The sequence below is a fragment of the Pangasianodon hypophthalmus genome, chromosome 13, assembly GCF_027358585.1.
Source record: "Pangasianodon hypophthalmus isolate fPanHyp1 chromosome 13, fPanHyp1.pri, whole genome shotgun sequence".
In the NCBI taxonomy this organism is placed as follows: domain Eukaryota; kingdom Metazoa; phylum Chordata; class Actinopteri; order Siluriformes; family Pangasiidae; genus Pangasianodon; species Pangasianodon hypophthalmus.
This window is the reverse complement of record NC_069722.1, coordinates 23,965,551-23,987,510: the sequence shown is the minus strand read 5'-3', so window position 1 is coordinate 23,987,510 and position 21,960 is coordinate 23,965,551. Positions and strand designations below refer to the sequence as shown.

Here is a 21,960-nt window from a genome sequence, read left to right as displayed (position 1 = left end):
CCATTTGAACTTTAACTTTAACTTCATGAACTATATTCAACACAATCAAACCTGTTTCTATGGAAACCACAACCATCACCTTTGTGCAAGTTCTGTTTATTACCATTCACTCACACTAGTAAGCCTCAATAAAGTAGCAGATGGGCATTTGTTTTCTACGTACGGAGCTGCGATTTCAGTGACATTCTAATTTAGATTTCCTCAATTCTATGCATATTAGGTATGATGCGATAAAGCGACAAACCCAAACGACTGGCTTGAATGATTCCTCTGACCAATCCCAATTTCTTTATTTCTCCACTCAGAGCTTTAGTTCCTAACTGCAATTCGCTCCCATTTACTGTTTGATGCAAAAATGAAAGAAAAACTTATAACCATGATTTCATCTTACCCTGTCGTTAAATATGTATGGAGATGTTATGAAGAAAATTAAAGTTTGGAAGGAAGTAGCAGAGATCGTTGGTGCCTCTGGTGAAAGTATGTGGCTAGTACAGTTAGCCTGTTTTGCTAATCTAATCTGAGAACAAAGCTAGTACAAAATAGAGCACAAAACATATAGATCAACCTGATTTTCACACTGATTAGTGAGTTATTTCATTTGCATTTAACTAGTTAGCTTTAGAAGGTATGTATGTATGTCTGTATGTATGTCTGTATCTATCTATCTATCTATCTATCTATACTTAATATTATATACATTTACGTAAGTATCATTTTAGACACTTTTCCACCCGCTTACTGTGCATTATTATTGAAATTCCTGTTCTTCTTACACTTTCCTACGACTAAAATGGTCCGAAAAGGGCACAAATTTGTTTCAGCAAAAGATGTTAGTTCTTTTTCAAACGTTAAAATAAAATATTAACCCACAATCGAAAGTCAACTTTTTCATTAGCTCTTCCGGTCCATTAGTTTTTTCTCTCAATGTGGCAGAACCCATGGAAGTTCAATGAGCAGTCAGGGCTTAGTATATATTTAGTGTAATTATAGTCATTTCTTAGTGCTTTAACAACACATCTGAGGAATATGTTGGTATTCGGGATGCTTTTGTCTCATTTTCACCATCTTTCCATCTTTAAAAAGTCTTATAGGTAAGTGTTGACATGTAAACACTAGCTTCAGTCATTAGCTAACTTCCCTAACAGCTCTGTGTTGCCTAGAAACTCAGCTTCAGAGCTTGGTTAGCAATTGATGCTAAGTATATATATATATATACTGTCATTTTAGTCAAATGAAGTCTATTATTAGTAATTTTCCAACACATCTGAGAAAAATTTTGATATTCTGGACACTTTTATCTCATTTCCACTCTATTCCTGCATTTACAACTTAAAAAAAGTCTATAGCTAAATACTAACTTGTACGCACTAGCTTCAGTCATTAGCTAAATACATAAATTTTACATTCCCCAGTTACCTAGCAAAACGTTTCAGAAAACTCAGCTTTAGACTTTGGTTATTGGTTGAAGTATATTTACAGCTTAATTTTAGTCAAACAGAGTCTTTTCTTAGTAATTTATCAAAATATCTGAGGTAAATGTTGATATTCTGGACACTTTTGACACATTTCCAGTGTCCCTCTGCCTTTCCATCTTATGAAGGGCTTAAAGCTAAATGCTGGTTAGCTTCAGTTGTTAGCTAGCTTCGCTACTTGATGTTTACATCCCCAGTTGCATCTTCTTACTCCTCACTGCATGTCTTTAATCACTGTTATTAAATATAATACTACAGACATGTGGAAGCATAATGTCAGCAGTTCAAATAATTAAATCTAAATCTTAAACCGTGAGGATGGAGGGATTCTGCGTGCAGTGAAGATCCATAGTTTCCCCTTCAAAAATCCCACACAGAAGCGAGGGCACGAACACAAAGCCATCTGCCCTCGTGTTCTCCCCGGACTCTCTCCAAACTCAATCTCTGTCCTGTTCTCTCGCTTCTTCACCCCGTTTTCTGTCTCTCTCTCTCTCTCTCTCTCTCTCTCTGGTTCTGCTATTCTCTCCTTTATCCTCGTCCGTGGTGGTGCACTCGTCCTCCAGGCTGTCACACTTCAGCGCTCCTCTTTTCTCTCTCTCTCTTCTTCTTCCTTTTACTTTTTTTGTCCTCTTTTCTTTTCCACTCTCTCTCCATCACTGCCCTCTCACCTTACCCTGCTCTTCTCTTCTCCTCTCTTTCCTCCTCAAGGCTGCCTCGGTTTATTTATTTATTATCAATTTCTCTTTTTTTTTTTTTTTTTACATCTCCACTCCAAACATAACAGTACACACATTTTCAGGTTTGTAACGATTTTAGATGTTTTATGAGCATTGAGTCTAAAAAGGCTGTCTTCAGGGTGGACGATATCAGTATCGATATTGCGATATATGAACATCATGATACTCTTTTGGGATGTATCAGCACTTTTATAACTAACTAAGTGAACATTAAGTGAACATTTTTTTCTACCGTCCCTAAATGTTAGAACACAAAAATATGTAAACGTAACTATTTTATTTATAAAATAATATAGCGCATCCTTGGGCAAAACACTGTTCTTATGCTGCTGATATGAGAAAAAAAAAGGTTTCATGTGACACACACTGTAACCATAACAATGCTACCACCTAGCTATTACAAGCTAACTAGCTGCTATTATTATTATTATTATTATTATTATTATTATTATTAGAGGAATGCATGTGCTACTACTGCAGGCTACTTCAGGCTATACAGCCGTTAAAGACCGGCCAGTGACATCAGATACTAATAAACGTCCCAAAATGTAAAAAATTTATTGTATTTATCGTATAGAATTATGCCAGAGTAAACATGATGGTTACGTGAAGAACGCAGATATCTACTGATTTTTATCTACCAAAAATCCATTCAGCCTTCTCTGCTCTCTGCATCTTTATTTTCACTCTCCTCTACTCTAAGATATTACACTGCAGCATTCTCTCTCTCTCTCTCTCTCCTCTAGGCCATCACACTGCATCACTCCTTCCTCGCTCTCCTTCTGCTCCAAAAATGGGGTTTCCCTGCTTGACTAGGGTTGCCAGGCCTGCGTAACAAGAATCAACCCAGGATGTTGCAGATAGTAAAATCTTTTTAAAGGCAACATTTTATGAGAAATTTTTAATGTGCTAATTTTGTTAAATTATTTCAGTTGCATGTTGCATTCTGGCTTCTGATTGGTCAGAATTTGGTGATTAATTTTCTATAGAAACAATGTTATTGTTTCTATAGTAACAGCTCATTCACAGGGATTTGTTCAAGTTACAGAAGACAGTTTCAAGTTTTCTGTCAGGAGATGTTTATTTAACATTTACGGAAGGAGTCTTCAGTGTCAGCGTGAGGTAAAGCTGTAACATGATAAGCTGCGGGTTTTTTTTATCTTATTAATTGTAAGAGAGAAAAAAAGAGGCTGATGAGGAAACGACTGTTTATAGCTGCAATAACGTAAGTGAGGACAGGAACTAACTTGGTTTGTGAACGTTAAATATAACCGTAAATGGATAAAAAGTATAAAATTTTTTCTGGCATTTTGCTGTGGATTAAGAGGACTAAAACACTCCAGGATGTGCTGTTTCTGGAAATGTATCAACTTCACAGTGGCAATGGTCACGCTGCTTCATCACACCGTTCTGTTGTTGATTGTTTTCCTACAAAAATAAACCAGATGCGGAAATTCTTAAGGAAAGACCTGGCAACCCTGTGCCTGATGACTCACTGTTTAATTCAGTCATCATCTCTCTCCAGCCAGCCCTCTTGACAAATCATTTACACACACAGTGTCAGAGAAGGACTGGGCTTTATTGGGGGAACGGGGAACATCTAGAACCCATATTTAAAGCTCCCTTTAGTCCCGAGGCCACTCTGAGCATTGGGACAGAGCCGGTGGCTCAGGAGGAGTGACGGTGCGGTCAGGAGTTTAATACCGATCCAGAGCCAAGCCATCATTTATCTTTATGACTCGCAGGAAGGAAAGGGGGGAGAGAGAGGGTGACGGAAAGTGAAGTGCTCTGTGCGTGTGTGTGTGTGTGTGTGTGTGTGTGGACACAGGAGGCATATCTGCACCGCTAAAGCCCGCTGCTGGGGATCGAGTGCTCCTGTGTGGGCGTGTGTTTGTCTGGCCAAGTGCTGTTGTGTAAAAGAGACGATAATTGTCACACCTGCTACTGCGTTTGTAATTTCTCTGTAATTCTCACTCTGACATTGATAGATATGAGATACGAGAGTAACCCACACGTGTATGAGACAAATAAGAAATAAAACATTTATTTTATTCCTTATTTATTGATTATTTTCCAATAACGGCACATCCCGAAGATCCTCATACCTCTTTCATATCATAGTGCTGTTGAATCAGAAGGTGTGGATTCAGTCTCTATAACAGCAGCTCTGACAGGTTTATATCCATATTAATACGCTCTTTCTAATACGTTATCGTTTCCATAGTAACAGCTCATTCACGTGGACGTGTACGATGGGCGATCTGCATAATCTAAGACTAATAATAAACAAAAAAAATCTGTGTGTTTATTTAACAACAAAAACGTGCCTAATCGTTGATATGGTGAGATTATAGGGAAATATTTATTTATGGAAGGAGTCTCCAGTGCCAGGTAAAGCTGTAACTTTAAGTTTTCGGATAGCTTCATGCTTTCTGTAACAAAAAAGGACAAGCTGTGTTTTTTTGTCCTGAACTTTAAGAAAGAGAAAAAAGAGAGGCTGGTGAGGGAACGACTCTTTACAGCTGCTATAACATCCGTAAGTGCAGACAGTCCACCACATTCTATGTAACTATAAATGCATAAAAAGTGCAACATGTTCATTAATAAATAACTTTTGGAAAATTGCACTACAGGATGTGCTTTTATAGGAAAATAATCAACTCTGATATGGTAACAGTGACTGCACTTCATCACACCACGCTGTCGTTGATTATTTTCCTATAACAGCACAACACAGAGTGTTTTATTCCTTACACAGCACTTTGTTAACGATTATGATCCTTTTTTACTTTTTTTTTTTTTTTCAGAAAGACAGTCCAGCTGAGGAGAAATGATTCTAAATGATGCGATCACAGCCACTTTTTTACGACCTCGCTGATTTCCCGGGACGTTTTATTGCTTGCGTTATTTTCCAGGTCTTTTCCATGACTGTAAAACAAGTCTATAAATTTTCCGGTTTTCCAGGACGTGTGGGAGCCTCTGACTTTGTAAGCGTATAATTAGTGACTGCAGTCCATCTGTTGGTTTGCACAATGTATTGGCACCCCATCAATGGAAACGGACCACCAGTGAGCAGACATTAGCTGGGTCGTCGCTAAAGCAGTAAAGACAACCAACCACCTCATCATCAGAGTTACATTTCTATATGTTTCTATATATGAAAAAAACCATCCAGTGTGAAAGGCCGTCTACAGATGATCAGTGGGAAAACACGCTACATGACTCGCTAGTTACAGTGGAAGAGCAGGTAAATATCTGTGTCTCAATATCCAGAGATATTCCATATAACCTTAAAGACATACCAGTCTTCTCCAAAAGGACCTCAGACTTCTCCGTATTTGGTCTCGTTTACTCCACCAAAGCCAAGATCAGAAAATGTTTTTGTTTGAAATTTATTCTAATCGCTCTAATCACAGTGTGACTACTTTTCTGCAAAATGCTAATCATCTGCAGCTGCCCTAACTGGCAGAATGGAACAGCCGATGTTGTAATACATCCCAAATCACAAAGTTACAATAAAAAATATAAGATATGCACAGACGAGCACCTTTAAGTCTAGGCATGGGCTTTGTAGTTCAAATGAAATGAAACAGATGGAAGAGAGATAAGCATGAGAGATAAGGTAATGTGACAGCAGCTAAAAAACATTTTTAAAGCTTTATATTTACCACGAGTCCAGACTGCCCTAAAAATATTGGACTGGTAGAAAAATGTTTATTTATTTATTTATTATTATTATTTTTTTTTACATTAATTTGCATAGCAGTTTGTGAGTTCGCTAGTAAAAGTTACATCTTAATTTCTTTTAAATTACATTTCTATTGCAATGGCTAAAAATCAGTTTTTTCCATTTCATATTTAGAGAGAGCACGAACTGACCTGAACATTATAGTTATGAGAGAAATAGAATTGTTTTGTAAGAATAATGATTATGTTAATTAACATGACATTTTGTGCATTTTTGATAATTAATGTAGAAAAAAATACATTTTAAAAATCATATTTTTATCAGTGACTTTTTTCCTTTCATATTTACCAAGAGAAACTTATCACTGTAATAGAAATATGATTTTTAGTTTTATTTTTTTAATAATCAGCATGACAATTTGCGCATTTTTGATAATTAATGTAACAAAAAAGAATTTTAAAAAAATATACTTATCACAGTGGCTAAAAATAAATTTTAATTTCATGACTCCAAACTAACTTTAACATTCACTGCAATAGAAATATAATTTTTTTAAAAAATATTTTTGTTATGTTAATTAGCATGATAGAGGGTTTCTGCTAATTAATGCAACATAATCTTTTTTTTCACTAAAAATTGTACCTGATTTAAAAATCATTTTCTCTGTGACTAAAAATATTTTTTGTCATATTTACCAAAAGCTCTAACTGACATTTCCTTGGTATGAATTTTATAAAAAAGTTTTTTGTTAGATTAATTAGTACAGATGTGCAAAATGTCACGTGAGGCAACATAAGGGTTAAACTGGAACAGACTTGTTAATCGGAGATGAGGTGCAATCAAGTGGTGTAAGAAAGGACGGCGTATATATCAGTTCATACTTACATAAATATCTGCGCCATAAAATCCGTCCTGGTACACGACACTGCAGACATACACACGCACACACACACACACACACACACACACACACACACAAAGAGACAGAAATTCCATGTAAGTGCATGTTCCCATTCAAGTGCAAACGCTGTTCAATCTAATAATCCGGACTTAAATAACACGAGCACGTTCATAACTGCACTCAGACACCAAAACAATTTCTCTTTTAGATTGATCCATTTACAGCGATGGTATTCGCTCTTTTTTTTTTTAAATGAAGAAGCTCAAAAAGAATGAAAACAGGTAGAAAAAAAAACATATAATGCAGCAATATTCAATCAAACACAATGAAAGCCTTTATTTAATGTCCTCAGTTGAATGAAGGTTTTTTTTCCCTTCATCCTGTGTTTGCGTTTGATATTCGTTTATTGAGTGTATTATTGATTTAGAGACTGCTATGTGATTTTTTTCTTTAGAACCCTGGAGGACGCAGGCGTTGGTGAAAAAAATCCTCGCTGGAAATCAGCACACGCGAGAATGCGAGCGTCTCTCATAAAGTGCAATAAGTCCAAATGAGTCATTCAAAATATGGCCCAGGTATGCGGTAAGTGTATTACGGGAACAACGTTAGAGGAAACAATTTCGAGGTGAGCTGTGGCGCCTTCGCAATCGCTTCTGTCAGGACTATGGAGGTGAAGATCAGAGGCGAGTGTGTGCCCTCGTGAGATTTCGTGCATGTTTAAAAAAGCTTCAGCTTCAGAAACAGGGACACCTTCAGGCAAATTCTCTCACAGGAAGTATAACAGGAAGTCAATCCCTTCACACTTAGATTATGGCTTTAAAACTTTGTGCAGGTTTCGGACAAACTCTGACATCACAGACCTAACCAAACTAATAATAATAATTGCATTTTTATTTTCGTTTTATATCTTTATTGAGTTTTAGACTGCGAGTGCTTTTACATACGTATAGTCCGTTTGAACAGAGCCCTGGTGTGTTCTTCACCTCGGTGTGGTTCTTTAGGCAGGTGAGAACACTCAGCTCTGAGAGCGCCTGAGTGAGGTAGTCTCGGTCTGCTTTCATGCAACAAGAAAGCGAACTTACTCGACTTCAGGAAGTGAATCAAACCTGCTGCTGTCTGCCCTCTTCCACATACATGAGCTCACAGATACCCACGATTGGCTAGTGTTGCTCTGATTGACCGGGAGAGAGAGAGTATGCTCCTCCCACTCAGAGAGTATGGCCAGTTTAGCTCTCTTGTGCTCTCGGCCACGTGTGACAGACAATCATTTAAAACTGACTTTAGCCAGCTTTAACAAACAAAAGCAATTCAAGCTCAACATGATTAAAGGGTCTTACATGCTACATCTACAGACAATTTCATCCCACTGGTGGTCTGATAGAGATATAAACTACAAATCCTGCTACATTACAGATTGGGGGAAGATGGAGGTGCTGAGATCCATCCTATACTTATACTTGAGATTTAGAGGCGTTCAGGTTTGTGTGTGTGTGCATGTGTGTGTGTGATCTCTTACCCTCCGTATGCTGGGATGTGTGGTGGAGGAGCTGCTGCCCGAAATGTGTTGTACACTGTGCGTCCTCTCCCTCTTAAGTGCGCCCCTCTGTAGGCTGCAGCCGCTGTGGCAGCTGGGTACGGGAAGCCTGGCACTGTACACACACACACACACACACACACACACACACACACACAAAGAATCAGGAATTAGCTGCTAAAATGGCATCTGTCAGCCAAAAAGTGTTTCATTTTTAATTTGATCTGGTTTAGAAGAGTGTGTGTACATAACTGCCACTATTCACAAAATGGCAGCTTTAGGGGAGAAAATGGATGCCATTAAATAGCAACAAACAACATATGGTACTTTGTACTAAACATTAAAACCTGTCTGAACTTTGCGGAACTTGCACATCACACACATAATACATAGTAAAAAAAAAAAGTTGCTAAGTTTAAGATTTTAACAGTAAAAAACAGCTAGTTAATAAAGCTAGATAAAAGTTAGCTAGTTAGCTAAGCTGTTACACAGAGGGGATGTCATTATCAGGATTAGCTTAGTAGCTAATTACTACTTTCTAGTTCATGGACATGAGAGATCTGATTTTAACCAAACATAGTCGTCAAAACAGAAGCCCCTTTTAAAAGATCATAAATGGAAACAAGTTTTATGATATTTTACAACTGTTTACATTTACAAAACACACATATGAATAATAATTTTAAAAAATAGTTAGCCTATGAATTGGAGTGGCCAACTTTTGGGTGTTCCAGGCTAGCTATGCAACCTAGCTAGTGAGCAAGCTCACAGCTGTAACTTGGGTCAGGTTGAGATTTTAGTCATATGGAGTCTTTTCTTAGTAATTTACCAACACATCTGAGGAAAATGTTGATATTCCAGACATTTTTCTCTCATTTCCATCATCATTCTGAACTTCTATTTTAAAAAAGTCATATCACTAAGTGCTGAGTTGCAAGCGCATTAGCTAACTACTCTACTGAGCATTTACATTCTCATGTTTGGTTAGCGGTCAATGCTAAATACACTTATAGCTTAATTTTAATCAAACAGAGTTTTTTCTTGGTAATTTATCAACACAACTGAGGAAAATGTTGATATTCCAGACACTCTTGTCTCATTTCTGCTCCTTTCCGATTTTCCATCTTAAACAAACAAACAAACAAACAAGCAAACAGACAAGCAAACAAACAGAAAAACATACTTCCAGCTAAATGCTGATTAGCTTCAGTCATTAGCTAGCTTCCCTACTGGGTGTTTTGATTTCCCAGTTGCCTAGCAACAACATTCTCACAAATTTTAACCACTACAATGGCAAATTTGCATGTCGAAATCACAACAGCATTGTTTATTTCATCATTTAACAAGAAGTATAAAAAGCAGGAAGTAAAACAGGAGGTAAACGGATGGCATTACATAACAGGAAGTGAAACGACAATGAAGGAAAACACAATTTATTTTTATGAGACTGTTTTTTAAGCACACTAATTTAAGCACAAAGCAATAAATCCGACTCTACAGTGTCTCACAAATAAGCTCATATACTGAGAAAAAAAACACATGCCATCAATTTAAAACCCAAATTAGACAGAAAACACAATAAAAAAGTGCAGAAAAATAAAACGTAAAGAGATTTATGGGCTCGGCGAGAGAGAAAAGTACAGTATTGTTTTTTTTTATCATTAATTCTAATAGAGCGATGATGATGATGAGATGAGAGAGGTAATTTAAACGGAGGAGGAAGAGGAGGAGGAGGAGGAGGAGGAAGAGGCGCTCTTTCATCCTTTAATTATACAGTTTTAAAAAGATGTGATCTAATAAAAATATAACAGAAACACTGAATCATTCATTAGGCATATGAAAAATTTAGTGCTGGAAGAAAAGGGCTCTGGTGTAAAGGTGAACACAATAATCGTTCCACTTCACCTTCATGTGTTCAAGCCTCAAGCCAGGCCTCAGAGTTAGACGTACGTAATGGAAAAACTAAATCAAGACATCGGAAACAGAGAAAATTAAATATTATATAAACACTGAACGTTTATGAAATATTACTGTTAATTTGTTAATTTGATCGGTGTGCTTTTTCCAAAGTGACTTAAAACACTGAAGAAAAAAAAGAAGAAGAGATACAGTGATATGGATTGTTTTTGTATTAATGCTAACAAAAATAAACATTACTTACTATTTTATAAAATGTATCGTCCTAAAATTATTTCCTTCATTCAAGTTAATAAAAAAATTTGAAACATGAGCTACTCAGTGGCGTTGTATGCGCTGTTCCTTACATCTTACATATGAGTTGTTTAACTCATTTATAAAATAATTCCATTTATTTTAATTAAAAATCCAATTAAAAACATCATATGAATTTCTGTTATAAACACGAGCATGCAGCTGTTATAAAATATTACACAATTTATTTACACTAACGTTCACCTGCTGGTGTTTCAGTAAACTACTTAACCCCTTCCTAACTTACATAAACCTTTAGCTAACTCACATTAACCACTAGCTAACTCAGCTATTTTCAGCTGCCTAATTAATATTAGTCGCAAACTATCATTAGCTACTCAAGTAACGTTATTAAGTAACATGAGTGACATTAAGCAGCATTAAACAATATACTGTATCACATAGCTAGTGTTCGCTAACTAACCAACATTAACTACTGGCTAACTTACATTAACCTTTAGCTAACCAACATTAACCACTAGCTTACTTACATTAACCACTAAACAGCTTACATTAATGTCTAGCTAACTTACATTAACCTTTAGCTAACCAACATTAACCACTAGCTTACTTACATTAACCACTAAACAGCTTACATTAATGTCTAGCTAACTTACATTATCTACTAAATCACTTACATTAACCAATAAGTAACCAACGTAAACCACCAGCTATCATGGCTATTTTCAGCTGCCTAATTAATATCAACTGCAAGCTAAAATATTGTTAGCCACCTAAGTAACATTATTAAGTAACATGAGTAATATTAAGTAACATGAAATGATATCTCACTTAGCTAGCGTTAGTTAACTAATCAACATTACCCACTAGCTAACATAACCACTATCTAGCTTTAAGTTAATTTAAACCTGATCTAACTTTTATTACCAACCTATATTAAACACCAAATCCTTTTTAGCTGCCTAACTAAGCTAAATTAACTATCATTAGCTGCCTAAGTAACAATAACCAAAATTTTGCTTAGCTAGTGTTAGCTAGCTAACCAACAACTGCTAGCAAACTACTTTTAGCTAGTTTACCTACATACCAAACACCAAAATATTAATTTACAGTTAACAGTAAACTCATCTAAATGATGACAAGTAGAGCACACAGTCTGGGAAATTGGGGAATTTATGTTAGTGTTAGGATTCATTGAAAAGCTGCGTGTTGTTGCATATCGTCCTTCTCTTCTCCATTCTCCTGCGTTTGAACTCCTGCTCACACTTCGGCCCAGCTCAGGGCTTCTGTCCTGTTTCAGGCTTCATCTTCATTTTAGACTGAAGCGCAGGACTCGTGGAAAAAAAGGCCAGCACGAGGAGCCCATGATCATCGCACATCTTTTACTTTTCCTGCTCTCTCTCTCTCTCTCTCTCTCTCTCTCTCTCTCTCTCTCAGCGTGTGACAGGCGTGTGGACGTGTGTGTATCTGCAGTCGCTTCGCTCCGGCGTGTGGAACACAGAAAATAAACCTGTGATATGTGTTTACCACATAAACAACTTAGATTACACTCCATCATTCAGAAGTGATGAAAGACTGAGAGAGAGAGAGAGAGAGAAAGAGAGAGAGATGGAGAGATAGAATCATATGGACAAAGAGAGAGAGAGAGAGAGAGAGAGACAGAAAGAAAAGATATTGGAAAAACCTGAGGAAAAGTAAGAGTGAGTGAGACAGATAGAGGAAGGAGAACTAGTAAGAAAGAAGTACATATAAAAAAAATGACAAAAACAGAGAAAAGTGAGAGAAAAAAGGAGGGCAAGAATGAGGGAGAGGTGGAGAATAAACGAGAGCAAAAGACAGGACAGTGAGTGAGAGAGAGGGGGGGAAACGGACAGAGCAAGACAGTGTAAAGAAAGTAAAACAGTGAGGCAAAAAAATGCGAAAAAGAGACAGATAGAGGTAGAGAGAGTAAAGAGAGAGCAAGACCGAGAAAATGAAAGAAAGAACCAGAAAGACAGAGAATGAGAAAGAAGAGGAAAGAGATGGAGAATGAGAGTGAGAGACAGAGGAAAAGAGAACAAAAGTGAGGAAAGTGTGTGTGAAATAAAGAGTAAAGGAAAGAGATAAAGAAGGAAAGAATAAAAAAGAGCAAGATAGAGAGAAAGAAAATACGACAAGATTAAGAGAGAAACAAATGAAAGAGAGACAATGAAAGAGGGAGAGAATGAAAGAGTGTAAGAATGAAAGAGAGAGAGAGAGAGAGAGAGACTGTGCTGGGGATGAATGACGTAAGTGTGGAGTCAGTGGTCGCCGCCCGTCATAAAAGTCCATTTCTCTCTCTCTCTCTCTCTCTCTCACACACACACACACACACACACACACACACACCACACACACACAAAATATGGATCACACCTTTAAAATCCACTGGAATCCATCGCTCTGTCTGTAAAAACATTAAAATAAAGTGCAAGCAGACATTTTGGATTCAAGCGTAACACTGAGCAGTAGTTCCTCCTCACTGTCAGTCCACACGATCGTTTTTTTTTAAAAATTATTTTTAATAATCTTTGTGAATATTTTAAAACTTTGGTGTTTTTCTGCAGTTGTCCTTCTCTAACGCTCAATACGAAGCTCTTAACCTTATTCTTGAGGCGTTTGACGTAACGGTTTATGACGTACTGTCACCGGGCTGGCGTGCTTATGCGAGCGTTTCTGCATTTTTTCCTGAAATGTTTTGTGAAATTACGCTCCTGAAATTTTTTTTTAAATCAGAAGGGTAAAAAGTACATTTTGGAATACTCTAAGAGCGCTAGTAGGAAGATTGTGTAGATCAGTATCGGATTGTGATCAGAATCATTCAGTATCCAGACCTCTGTGTTAAAAACGGGGAAAAATGTGATCGCTGCATCTCTCATGATAACTTCCTCAGACGTAATCCTCTGCTCTGGCAGCGTAAGCAGTGAACCGTAAAGGTAGCACAGTCGTAAGTAAATAAATTTTATTATTTATTATTGTTTTTAAACTGTAAAGAAAAAAGATTTTCACTTTGTGGTTGTATTTGACATGAAAATAACTCCACATTTACAAAACTGGATGCAAAAGGTGAGGACGCAAAACGAGAGGCAATTAAATTTGAAAAGCTTTTTTTTTTTTTTTGCTTTGTATTTTCTGGAGACAATGCTTGGGCTCTGAGCCGGACTTCTCCTCTCGTCTGTCTTTATTGGCTTTGTAATCCGAATGGTGTTTTATCTCAAAGCTTGCACGCTGTTCAAATGTGTTCAGAAAAAGAGGACTTAATTAACGTACACGTTTAATCGTCTCCTTACACATGTCGGGGTCGGTCCGCATTGTTCCTCGCCGCTGAGCAATCTCTCGTTTCAAATCAGAACGGTTCATATTCTCGGGAAAATTAGTGCAAATTCAGGTCTGTAATATTTACATGTACTGATAGTGATATATAAGGAATAAAACACTTCAAGATGTGCTGTTATAAGAAACTAATCAATGACAGGGTGGTGGAATGAGGCCAAGGATTACTGTTCCTTAAGTGTTTTATTCCTCTTGAATCAGAACAATTTGCCAAACACCGACAATTTCATTAATTAAAGTACAAATTAGTGTACTTTTTATCCATTTGTAGTTACATTTAATGTTGTGGGACGTCCAGGAAACAAGTTATAAACAGTCGTTCCCTCGGCAGCCTTTTTTTTGTCTCTCTTGATGTCAATAGGACGAGAAAGTAAAAACGCAGCTTTTCTTGTTACCGAGAAACCGCAAACCCTGTCCTGCTGACACTGGAGACTCCTTCCATAAACGTTAAATAAACATCTCCTTACAGAAAACTTCACCATTTCAACAATAACACGTTTTTATGTAAAAGGTTTTTACGTAGAGCATTACTATCCACTGTACCTGTGAATGTCAAGTCCCTGTGAATGAGCTGTTACCATAGAAACGATAACGTATTATTACGAGCTCATTAATATAAACCTGTGATTTGTAGTGAACTACTGTCAGATCTGCTGTTATATAAAATTAATCAACACTTTCTGACCAATCAGAATCCAGAAATCAACAGCACTGTGGTACGAACACATCACTGATTACTTACGTACAATATGCTGTATACATATAATTCAAAGTTCTGCGTAGATCAAAGCGTTAGCTTCGGAGCTGTAAGGTGTTAATGAAATTGAGCTCTAGTCACCGAGTCACTGAGCGGTCCATCTCGTAAATCTGAAGCTTACACTCAGAATAAGAGCTCTTTGAAAACATGGCTGCTCCAGAATGGCCCACTCATGCTGATTTATTTTGCCGGTGATTAAAGATGCACCGCGATGCCGACGCCCATTTTTTTTTAGCCCTCAATCAAGCGAAGCGGTTCGAAGTGCTTTTCAGTCAGGCCAATCATGCCATATTAATGACCCACTAATTATAATTAGGACAAAATGGCAGAGCATCTGATGGGTTCCCTCGCTCTAATGCGTCGCTCTGAGAGGACGGAAAAGTGAGACAAAAGCAGATCGATTTCACGATCGTGCAACGAATTAGGTAAATGACTGAAGAAATTGAAAATATTGATTTTAGTTCCCCCAAAAAACATATCCGAGCTCCTCGATTTCCTTGTGAAATGAGTCTCTTTTTTTTCCGCCCCCTGCTTACCCAAACCGGCCCTTCTTTTATTCTCGAATATAATCACAATTATCTTGCTATCACATTATTTTTAGAAAAAGAGGAGGTAAAAAATCTCCTCCAGCGTCTGCTTCCTTCCTCTTGGAGTTGGAAATGAAAACAGACCCCAGAAGCATGCATCCTTTCTCAATCCCGCTGTTTTCACAGATGCATGCTGGGTTTGCAACAGAGTCCACAAGCCCCCTGCTGGTGGGGCGACACACACACACACACACACACACACACACACACACACACACACACTCCCAGTGCCAAACCCGAGTCTATGCCAAACCCCGTGCCAGAGAAGCCTGTGGTTCACTCCGGAGATTTCACACTTGGCTGAAATGGAAATGGTGACTTATCGATACAGATTTCATCAAGGGTGATGGAAAAGGATTCATTTTTAAATAAATGATGAAGTGTGCTCCAGTTTCTGATGTTCTTCACCTTACTTACTCAACAGTAGTAGATGGAAATACACAACTCTTATTTTCTTCTGTCAACTTTTCTATCTTTTCTTAAATGTGAAACAGTGTTTCTGCAGCCTGAAGTTCACCTGCTCTGTTCCTGGTTCCCTCTGCTCTGTTCACCCAATAATTATCTCCACAGTTCGATCCTGATCTCAGGTTACCGTCTGTGTGTCTTTGTGTGGTTCCTCTGGGTTCTCTGGTTTCCTCCAACCTCATAAAAACATGCCAGTATTTGGACTGGTGATTGGTGAGTGTGTATGGTGCCTTGTAATGGACTGGTGGACCATTCTGAGCATATTCCCACCGCACACCTAGTGCTCCTGGGATAGGCTCTGGATCCACTGCAGCCCTGAGCAGGATAAAGCCTGTCATGCTGTGTCACCTCTGATATTAATCAAGTTTAAATAATGTGCCAGGTTTTTAAAAATGGATGAAGCTTGTTTTTGAAATGTTCACTACAACAAGGTCTATCTCAACAGTGCTTGGTCCACTGGAAGTACCTACAGGAGGTAAAGAGATTTCTGGAACTAGAGCCCAGAAACTAATTTGTTTCCTGAGATTCTGAAAAAGTTCCTGCCAGAACTGATGGTCTCCAGTTTCAAATTTGTTCCTTAACCTCACCACGCACCAGTGCTCTTGGTACTTTCCCCTCATTATTTTCGTCATTACACTCTTCTTGATTTTAAGTACGAAATTTGGCTAAGCTATTTCTTCTGCAAGGTAAAAATAGACACATAAAAATCACCAATTCCTGCTTTAAGATAAACCAACAGTGAAGCCAAAGTGTTCAAGCCAAAAGTGAAAGAAAGAGAACATGTTTTCAATCAAAATGGCGTATAAAAGTGTCAAATGTTATCCAGATTTGGTGGAGCGTGTCAGTTTCAAGCCCCGGACATCATGCTTCAGCTCACCAGATTGAATGCTTATATTATTACATAAGGAGTTTTTTAGTTCACTTTGGTGTTTTGCTGACTTTCCCAAGCCTTGATTTTCCAGGATATCATGATATTATGTCCATATGGGGCAGTACAATCAGATGGCTGTAGATTACACACGCATGCTCACCTGCATAGAATTCTGGGCTGTAGACTGCACCTACCACAGGATTCAACTTCCAGCCTGAATAAAAAGAGAGACGAGAGATCAGACTTCAGTGATACATCTTTGATGAAGTTAAATCGTGGATAACTAAAAGCAACAAGTCCGTAGACTGGCGGTTTTTAATCCTGCAGAACAAGAGCTCACAGGATCATTTTGTTTTTCTCAGGTTTCATCTTACAAATCTTTTCATCTTGAAACATACAGAATTAAATATAGATTCTGTTTTGAACCACTTTATCACTTCATATCTGTTTCTGGACGGCGTCTAGTCGTGGCAGTGGAAATAACAGCGAGACAGACGGTAAAGAAAGCAGGCTAAATATACTTCAGACTTCATTTGCTTTAATGGAACGTTCTCACTTTCCTATCACTTTATATGAAGTGTAGAGGTGTCCTGCCCACTCCCGAAGGAATTCTGACCAGTTATGGTTGTTGTCATTTAAATCGAAATAAAACGCTATCCAATATCCAAGCCCACTCAACTTGTTCAGAGCCTTCTGAAGACTTGTTTGTGGACACTCTCGGGTCATTATTAGCCTTGAAAAATCTAGACGCTGCTGTAGACATCACATCCTCCATCTAAGAAAGGCAGCTCAGCCCTGTTGATGGCCACGAGCTTCCATGCTGCGCGCTCTCAGTTCCAGAATCAGCAATTTATCTTGTTTTATCTTGAGTCTTGTTTACGCCAGCTCATCCATATGAGTGCGTTTTAAGAATTGGTAATATTTTTGATATTTATTGCACTGATTTATTGATTTTCATGCAGCTCGATTTTGTGCGTTCTTTGCTGTTGTCTATTGGTATTTAACTGCACTAATAAAAAAAAACTAAAAATAGTGACATCCTAAAAATAGTGACATTTTTGCTTTAGCTAAGGAAAAAATGACTAGTCGACTACTTTCTTGAAACACTGTTCAACTAGTGAACATTAATATTCTTGCAACCCTTATTCTACAGAAACATTTTTTAAAAGCGTGTAATGCAACAACTAATTAGACGAAGCACGAAATTGGGTTCTTACCGTTTGCATATGGGTTGACTGTCTTTTTGTTTGTCATTACTCGTGCTGTTGCATTGTTCACCTGAGCACAACGAAAGTAAAGTCAGTACAAACATCGCAAGACAGGACAGTTTAAGATATTTAAACAGTTCGCATGCATTACGCTAAAAAATATGAACATAATCCAAATAATTACAGTTGTCATAAGCAAGAGTTGACTTTAAACAGATCTCATTCATCACTACTAAGAAAAGGACATACAAAGCAAATAAATCAACATTTACAACAGTGTCATCATGAAGAGATTTTTCAGCATGCATCATCAAAACATAAGACCAATTTGAAAGAAATTGTGGAAATGAAAAAATAAAATAAAATAAATAAACCCACACACACACAAAATGCACTTAACAAACGAAATGCTTATCGCACATGAAAGAACATGCAGTGGAAAGAGGGAGGAGGTTAAAGGAAAAAAAAGGAAAAATGTAAGTTTGAAAAAAAAAAAGAAAGGAAAACAGAAGGACAAACAAGTGAGGCATTGTGCAACATACACGAAAACTTTAGAGTAGGTTGGAATTGTTGGAAAGGAAGCAACATTTAGCATTCAAACACTCGGGCCAAGAGCCTTTTTCGTCTCATTGCAAGAATATCAAATGAAAAACAAAAAAAAGAAAAGGAAAAAAAAAAAAACTCAAGAAAGAAACGCATTCCAGATTGAACGACAGCTAAAAAACAGGGTGCACTGGTTAACACAATAAATGGAGTTAACAGTCGGAGTAAGATGTGCAACGAGTCAAGTCCAAGCCAATCAGTGCCTGTCACGCATCTAATAAAGTCCACGTGTACCAAGAGAAAACAGTATCAAGGAGAACGTAATAACAAAGTAAAAAAAAATAAAAAATAAATAAAAGATCACGTGGTTTGCAGCGCGAGATGGCAGATGGATTTCTCCACTTACCATTCGGATTTCAGCGTGTGTGTATTGGCTAGTGAGAGTTTGGTGAGGGCTCTACGGGCTACCGTAGGAGAAGAAAGGGAGGGGAGGGGATGAGAAGCAAAATATGCAATGTCTTACTAAAATGCGACAACACGTCACACCGGAAAATAAAAAAATAAAAAAATAAGGAAAGAAAGAAGTGGAGACAGTGTTGAGTGGGAAACCAGTGGTGGCGAGACTCATTGTTTCCTCGCAGTTGCATAATGCAATTTCTCTCTCAAAATTTTATTTTTTCGGTCTATTTTTATTTCAAGTCGACGACGAAGAAGCCTAAATTGGAAAAGCCAGCATTGGCCAATTAAGGGCTCCTTCTGGATGTAGGCTGCCTACGTATGGAGCCATGGCGCATCCCATGATCAACCTTGCAGTAAGGCCTCATCAGACGAAAGCGGGCCGCTCGCTAACAACGTAACAACACACTGCACCCGTTTGCTTGTTAAATAAAAACGAAACGTGATAAAAACCAAGCGGATGGCAACTTAAAGAAAAAGCGATAAGCGCCACTAGAGAAGACGGATATTGAAACGATACAACTGTCAGAGTTCAATGAGTGAGGCGAAACCAAACGGGTAAAAGGTGAGGGGGCGGGGTTTTGGGGCAGGGAGGAGTGGGGGGAGGGGTGTCACACACACATGTAAAAGAGGAATCGACGTATTAAATGAGAGTAAAGCAGACACAGAGAAAACACTGATAAAAGCAACATAGAAAGAAAAAAACAGAAAGATAAAAAAAGAGTACTGTTTTTCGAGAAGGGAAATATTTGTTACATGCACCTCTATTTTACGGCCTTCTACCACCGTGCCGTGTAATTTCTCCCTCGCCCTGTCCGCATCAGCACTACTTTCGAAAGTTACGAAACCAAAACCCTGCATGCAGGTGGGAGAGGGGGGAGAACAACATGCACATCATTAATTCAGTCAGAAAAAACGATCGCGAGGACCAACCAAAAAAACGATAAGAGTAATAAAAAAAACCCCTTGAGCTCTACCTCGCTGCCATTCTCTTACACATTACTGCTGCTGCTGCTTTTACAGACCTCCCTGCTCCTTTTTATTTGCCCCTGCGCCATGCAAGCATCAAGACGGGCAACCATTAAGCCAAAGGCGTGAACAGTAATTTACCAGTTCAGTTAGAACCTCTAAAGAAAACAATAAAAAAAGAAAAAAAAAAAAAACAAAACGAAACATTATCTAAAGTCATTACAGCTATACCTTTAATAGCTAAATGTACAAAAAAAAGTTTTTCCCATCTGATAATTCATATTCAAATAAATAAATAAATAAATAAATGTTCACAGAAATGGCATAACACGTTAAAACTGTTCAAAAAAAAATCACAGCTAATTCGATACTTCATTGGGGCACGTACGTTACGACTTAGAGAAAGAGTCAGAGATCAAACTGAACTTGGAACAAATAATTTAAACATAAACTCATGGCAAATTTGAAAGAATTTGTAACTAGTGAATGTGGCTAATCCCGCCCCCTTTTTTTTTATATTGCTTTCACATCATGTCGGAAATGCAGCAGTGATAAGTTTCTAACTTACACCTTTTACAAACTCGGGAAAAAACTCAGATTTTTCTGCACTCATATCTATCAAAATTGGTACAAATTCAAACAAACTGAAACTGTTGGATTTAGTTGTACAATAAGGTCCAAACACAAGCCCCGCCCCTAACCTTTGTACATTTTCACAAAAAATGGACTGGTTAAGAATTCATAGATGTGTTATATCTGCTAATAATCTTCTAAGCTTTCTGTCTTACAACAAACCAGTGAAAGACATTAGTATTTGCTTTAGCTAGCTGCTAGCTATCGCTGTTGTCCTTGTACCCATTTTGCCATTGTGTGCATCGCCATAGAAATAACTTCAGCATGACAACGGGGAACGCATCATTAATGCCAACCGCTTGTAAAGTTTCATTCGACTTCGGTCATATAAATTCTTACAAATTTGCCATTGTGAGACCGCATTAACAATTTAAACAATGTATTTATTTAACTGCTCAAAGATTAAATTGAACTTAGAGCTAATAATTTGAACCCAGTCTCACGGCAATTTTATAAGGAATTGCAACTAGCTAACTGTTAGCTGTCATAGTGGTCCATGTACCCATTTTGACACTGTGTTCATCACCATGGAAACAACTTCATAGTTATGACTGTTGTAAATCTGTATCTACATCTGTATCTATACTTACAACTGTCTGTAGTTATCTGTAGTTATGACTATAATAACTCTGTATCTATATAAAAAGGCTCGAACCAGTAAAGGATGTTAACATATATATTACCGAACTGGTAGCTATCTTTCGCCACCAAGGTACCCATTTTGCCATTGCGTCACCATAGAAACGACTTATATCGTCACCCCAACATGATCACAGTGGTGAAAGCACCATTTAACCTCAGACACTCGTCATTTTTCACGTACTAATTCTTACAAATTTGCCATTGATAGACTGCGCTAACAATTTAAATGATTTAACAAGTGTTCTTATTTAACTGCTCAGCCTTTTAATTCAAAAAAGGGATAATTATTGTGACTATTATAACTAATATAACTATTGTAACATGAGTGGCAAGCGTGGTCTGGGCTTGCACAGGGAGTTAACAGCAGATCTACAGCAGCTTGTGTGTACTGTTAGAAAAAACGCTTCTCCAACAATAGCTTGTGCATTAAAATAAAGAAAGACATTGAATTAAATTGCAATCATTTTCCTGTTTTTTAATAGATAAATCAAACACATTAGCAATACTGTATTTTTATATAGCATTATTATTATTATTATTATTATTATTATTATAATACTGTTATCGAGAGCATGCAAAGGAAACAGATTGTAATACATACCTTAGAGCCCCGCTCATTAAAAATGATCTCAACATCTAAGATTTTACCAAATTGCTGAAAGAAAACAAACACAAAAAAATCTAAATTATCATTCACTTTTTCATCACTTATTACAATCATTCATACTCACGAACACACCCGATTTTCACCATTAATTCTAGCTAACTTGAGCTACCCTGACAGGATTTCTGAGAGGATTTTTAATTCATATTCATTGATTTTATGCTGATAATTTTGCCAACATAGCTAACGTGATCTAACCGGACAGGATGTCTGAAGATTTTACGTAATGTTCACAATTATTATTAATTCTTTTTTACCATTTTGATCAAAGATCTGACAGGATTTCTAAGGATTTCAAGTAAATTCACAA

At 37.4% G+C, this 21,960-nt stretch overlaps 1 protein-coding gene across 10 annotated transcripts in view; it reads right to left on the bottom strand.

Moving 5' to 3' along the window:
* rbfox1 (RNA binding fox-1 homolog 1) overlaps positions 1-21,960 on the bottom strand; it is a 292,080-nt gene that overhangs the window by 18,039 nt on the left and 252,081 nt on the right. For 8 of the 10 annotated variants that reach the window (XM_034309949.2, XM_034309950.2, XM_034309944.2 and 5 more), the window contains 6 exons: positions 21,588-21,641; positions 19,505-19,597; positions 17,753-17,813; positions 16,696-16,749; positions 8,315-8,447; positions 6,783-6,822 (listed from right to left, as the gene is read on the bottom strand). In XM_034309949.2, the coding sequence (XP_034165840.1) occupies positions 6,783-6,822; positions 8,315-8,447; positions 16,696-16,749; positions 17,753-17,813; positions 19,505-19,597; positions 21,588-21,641 (435 nt within the window). The remainder of the gene's footprint in view (positions 1-6,782; positions 6,823-8,314; positions 8,448-16,695; positions 16,750-17,752; positions 17,814-19,504; positions 19,598-21,587; positions 21,642-21,960) is intronic. The other 2 variants (XM_053239258.1, XM_034309952.2) reach the window with 1 other exon arrangement.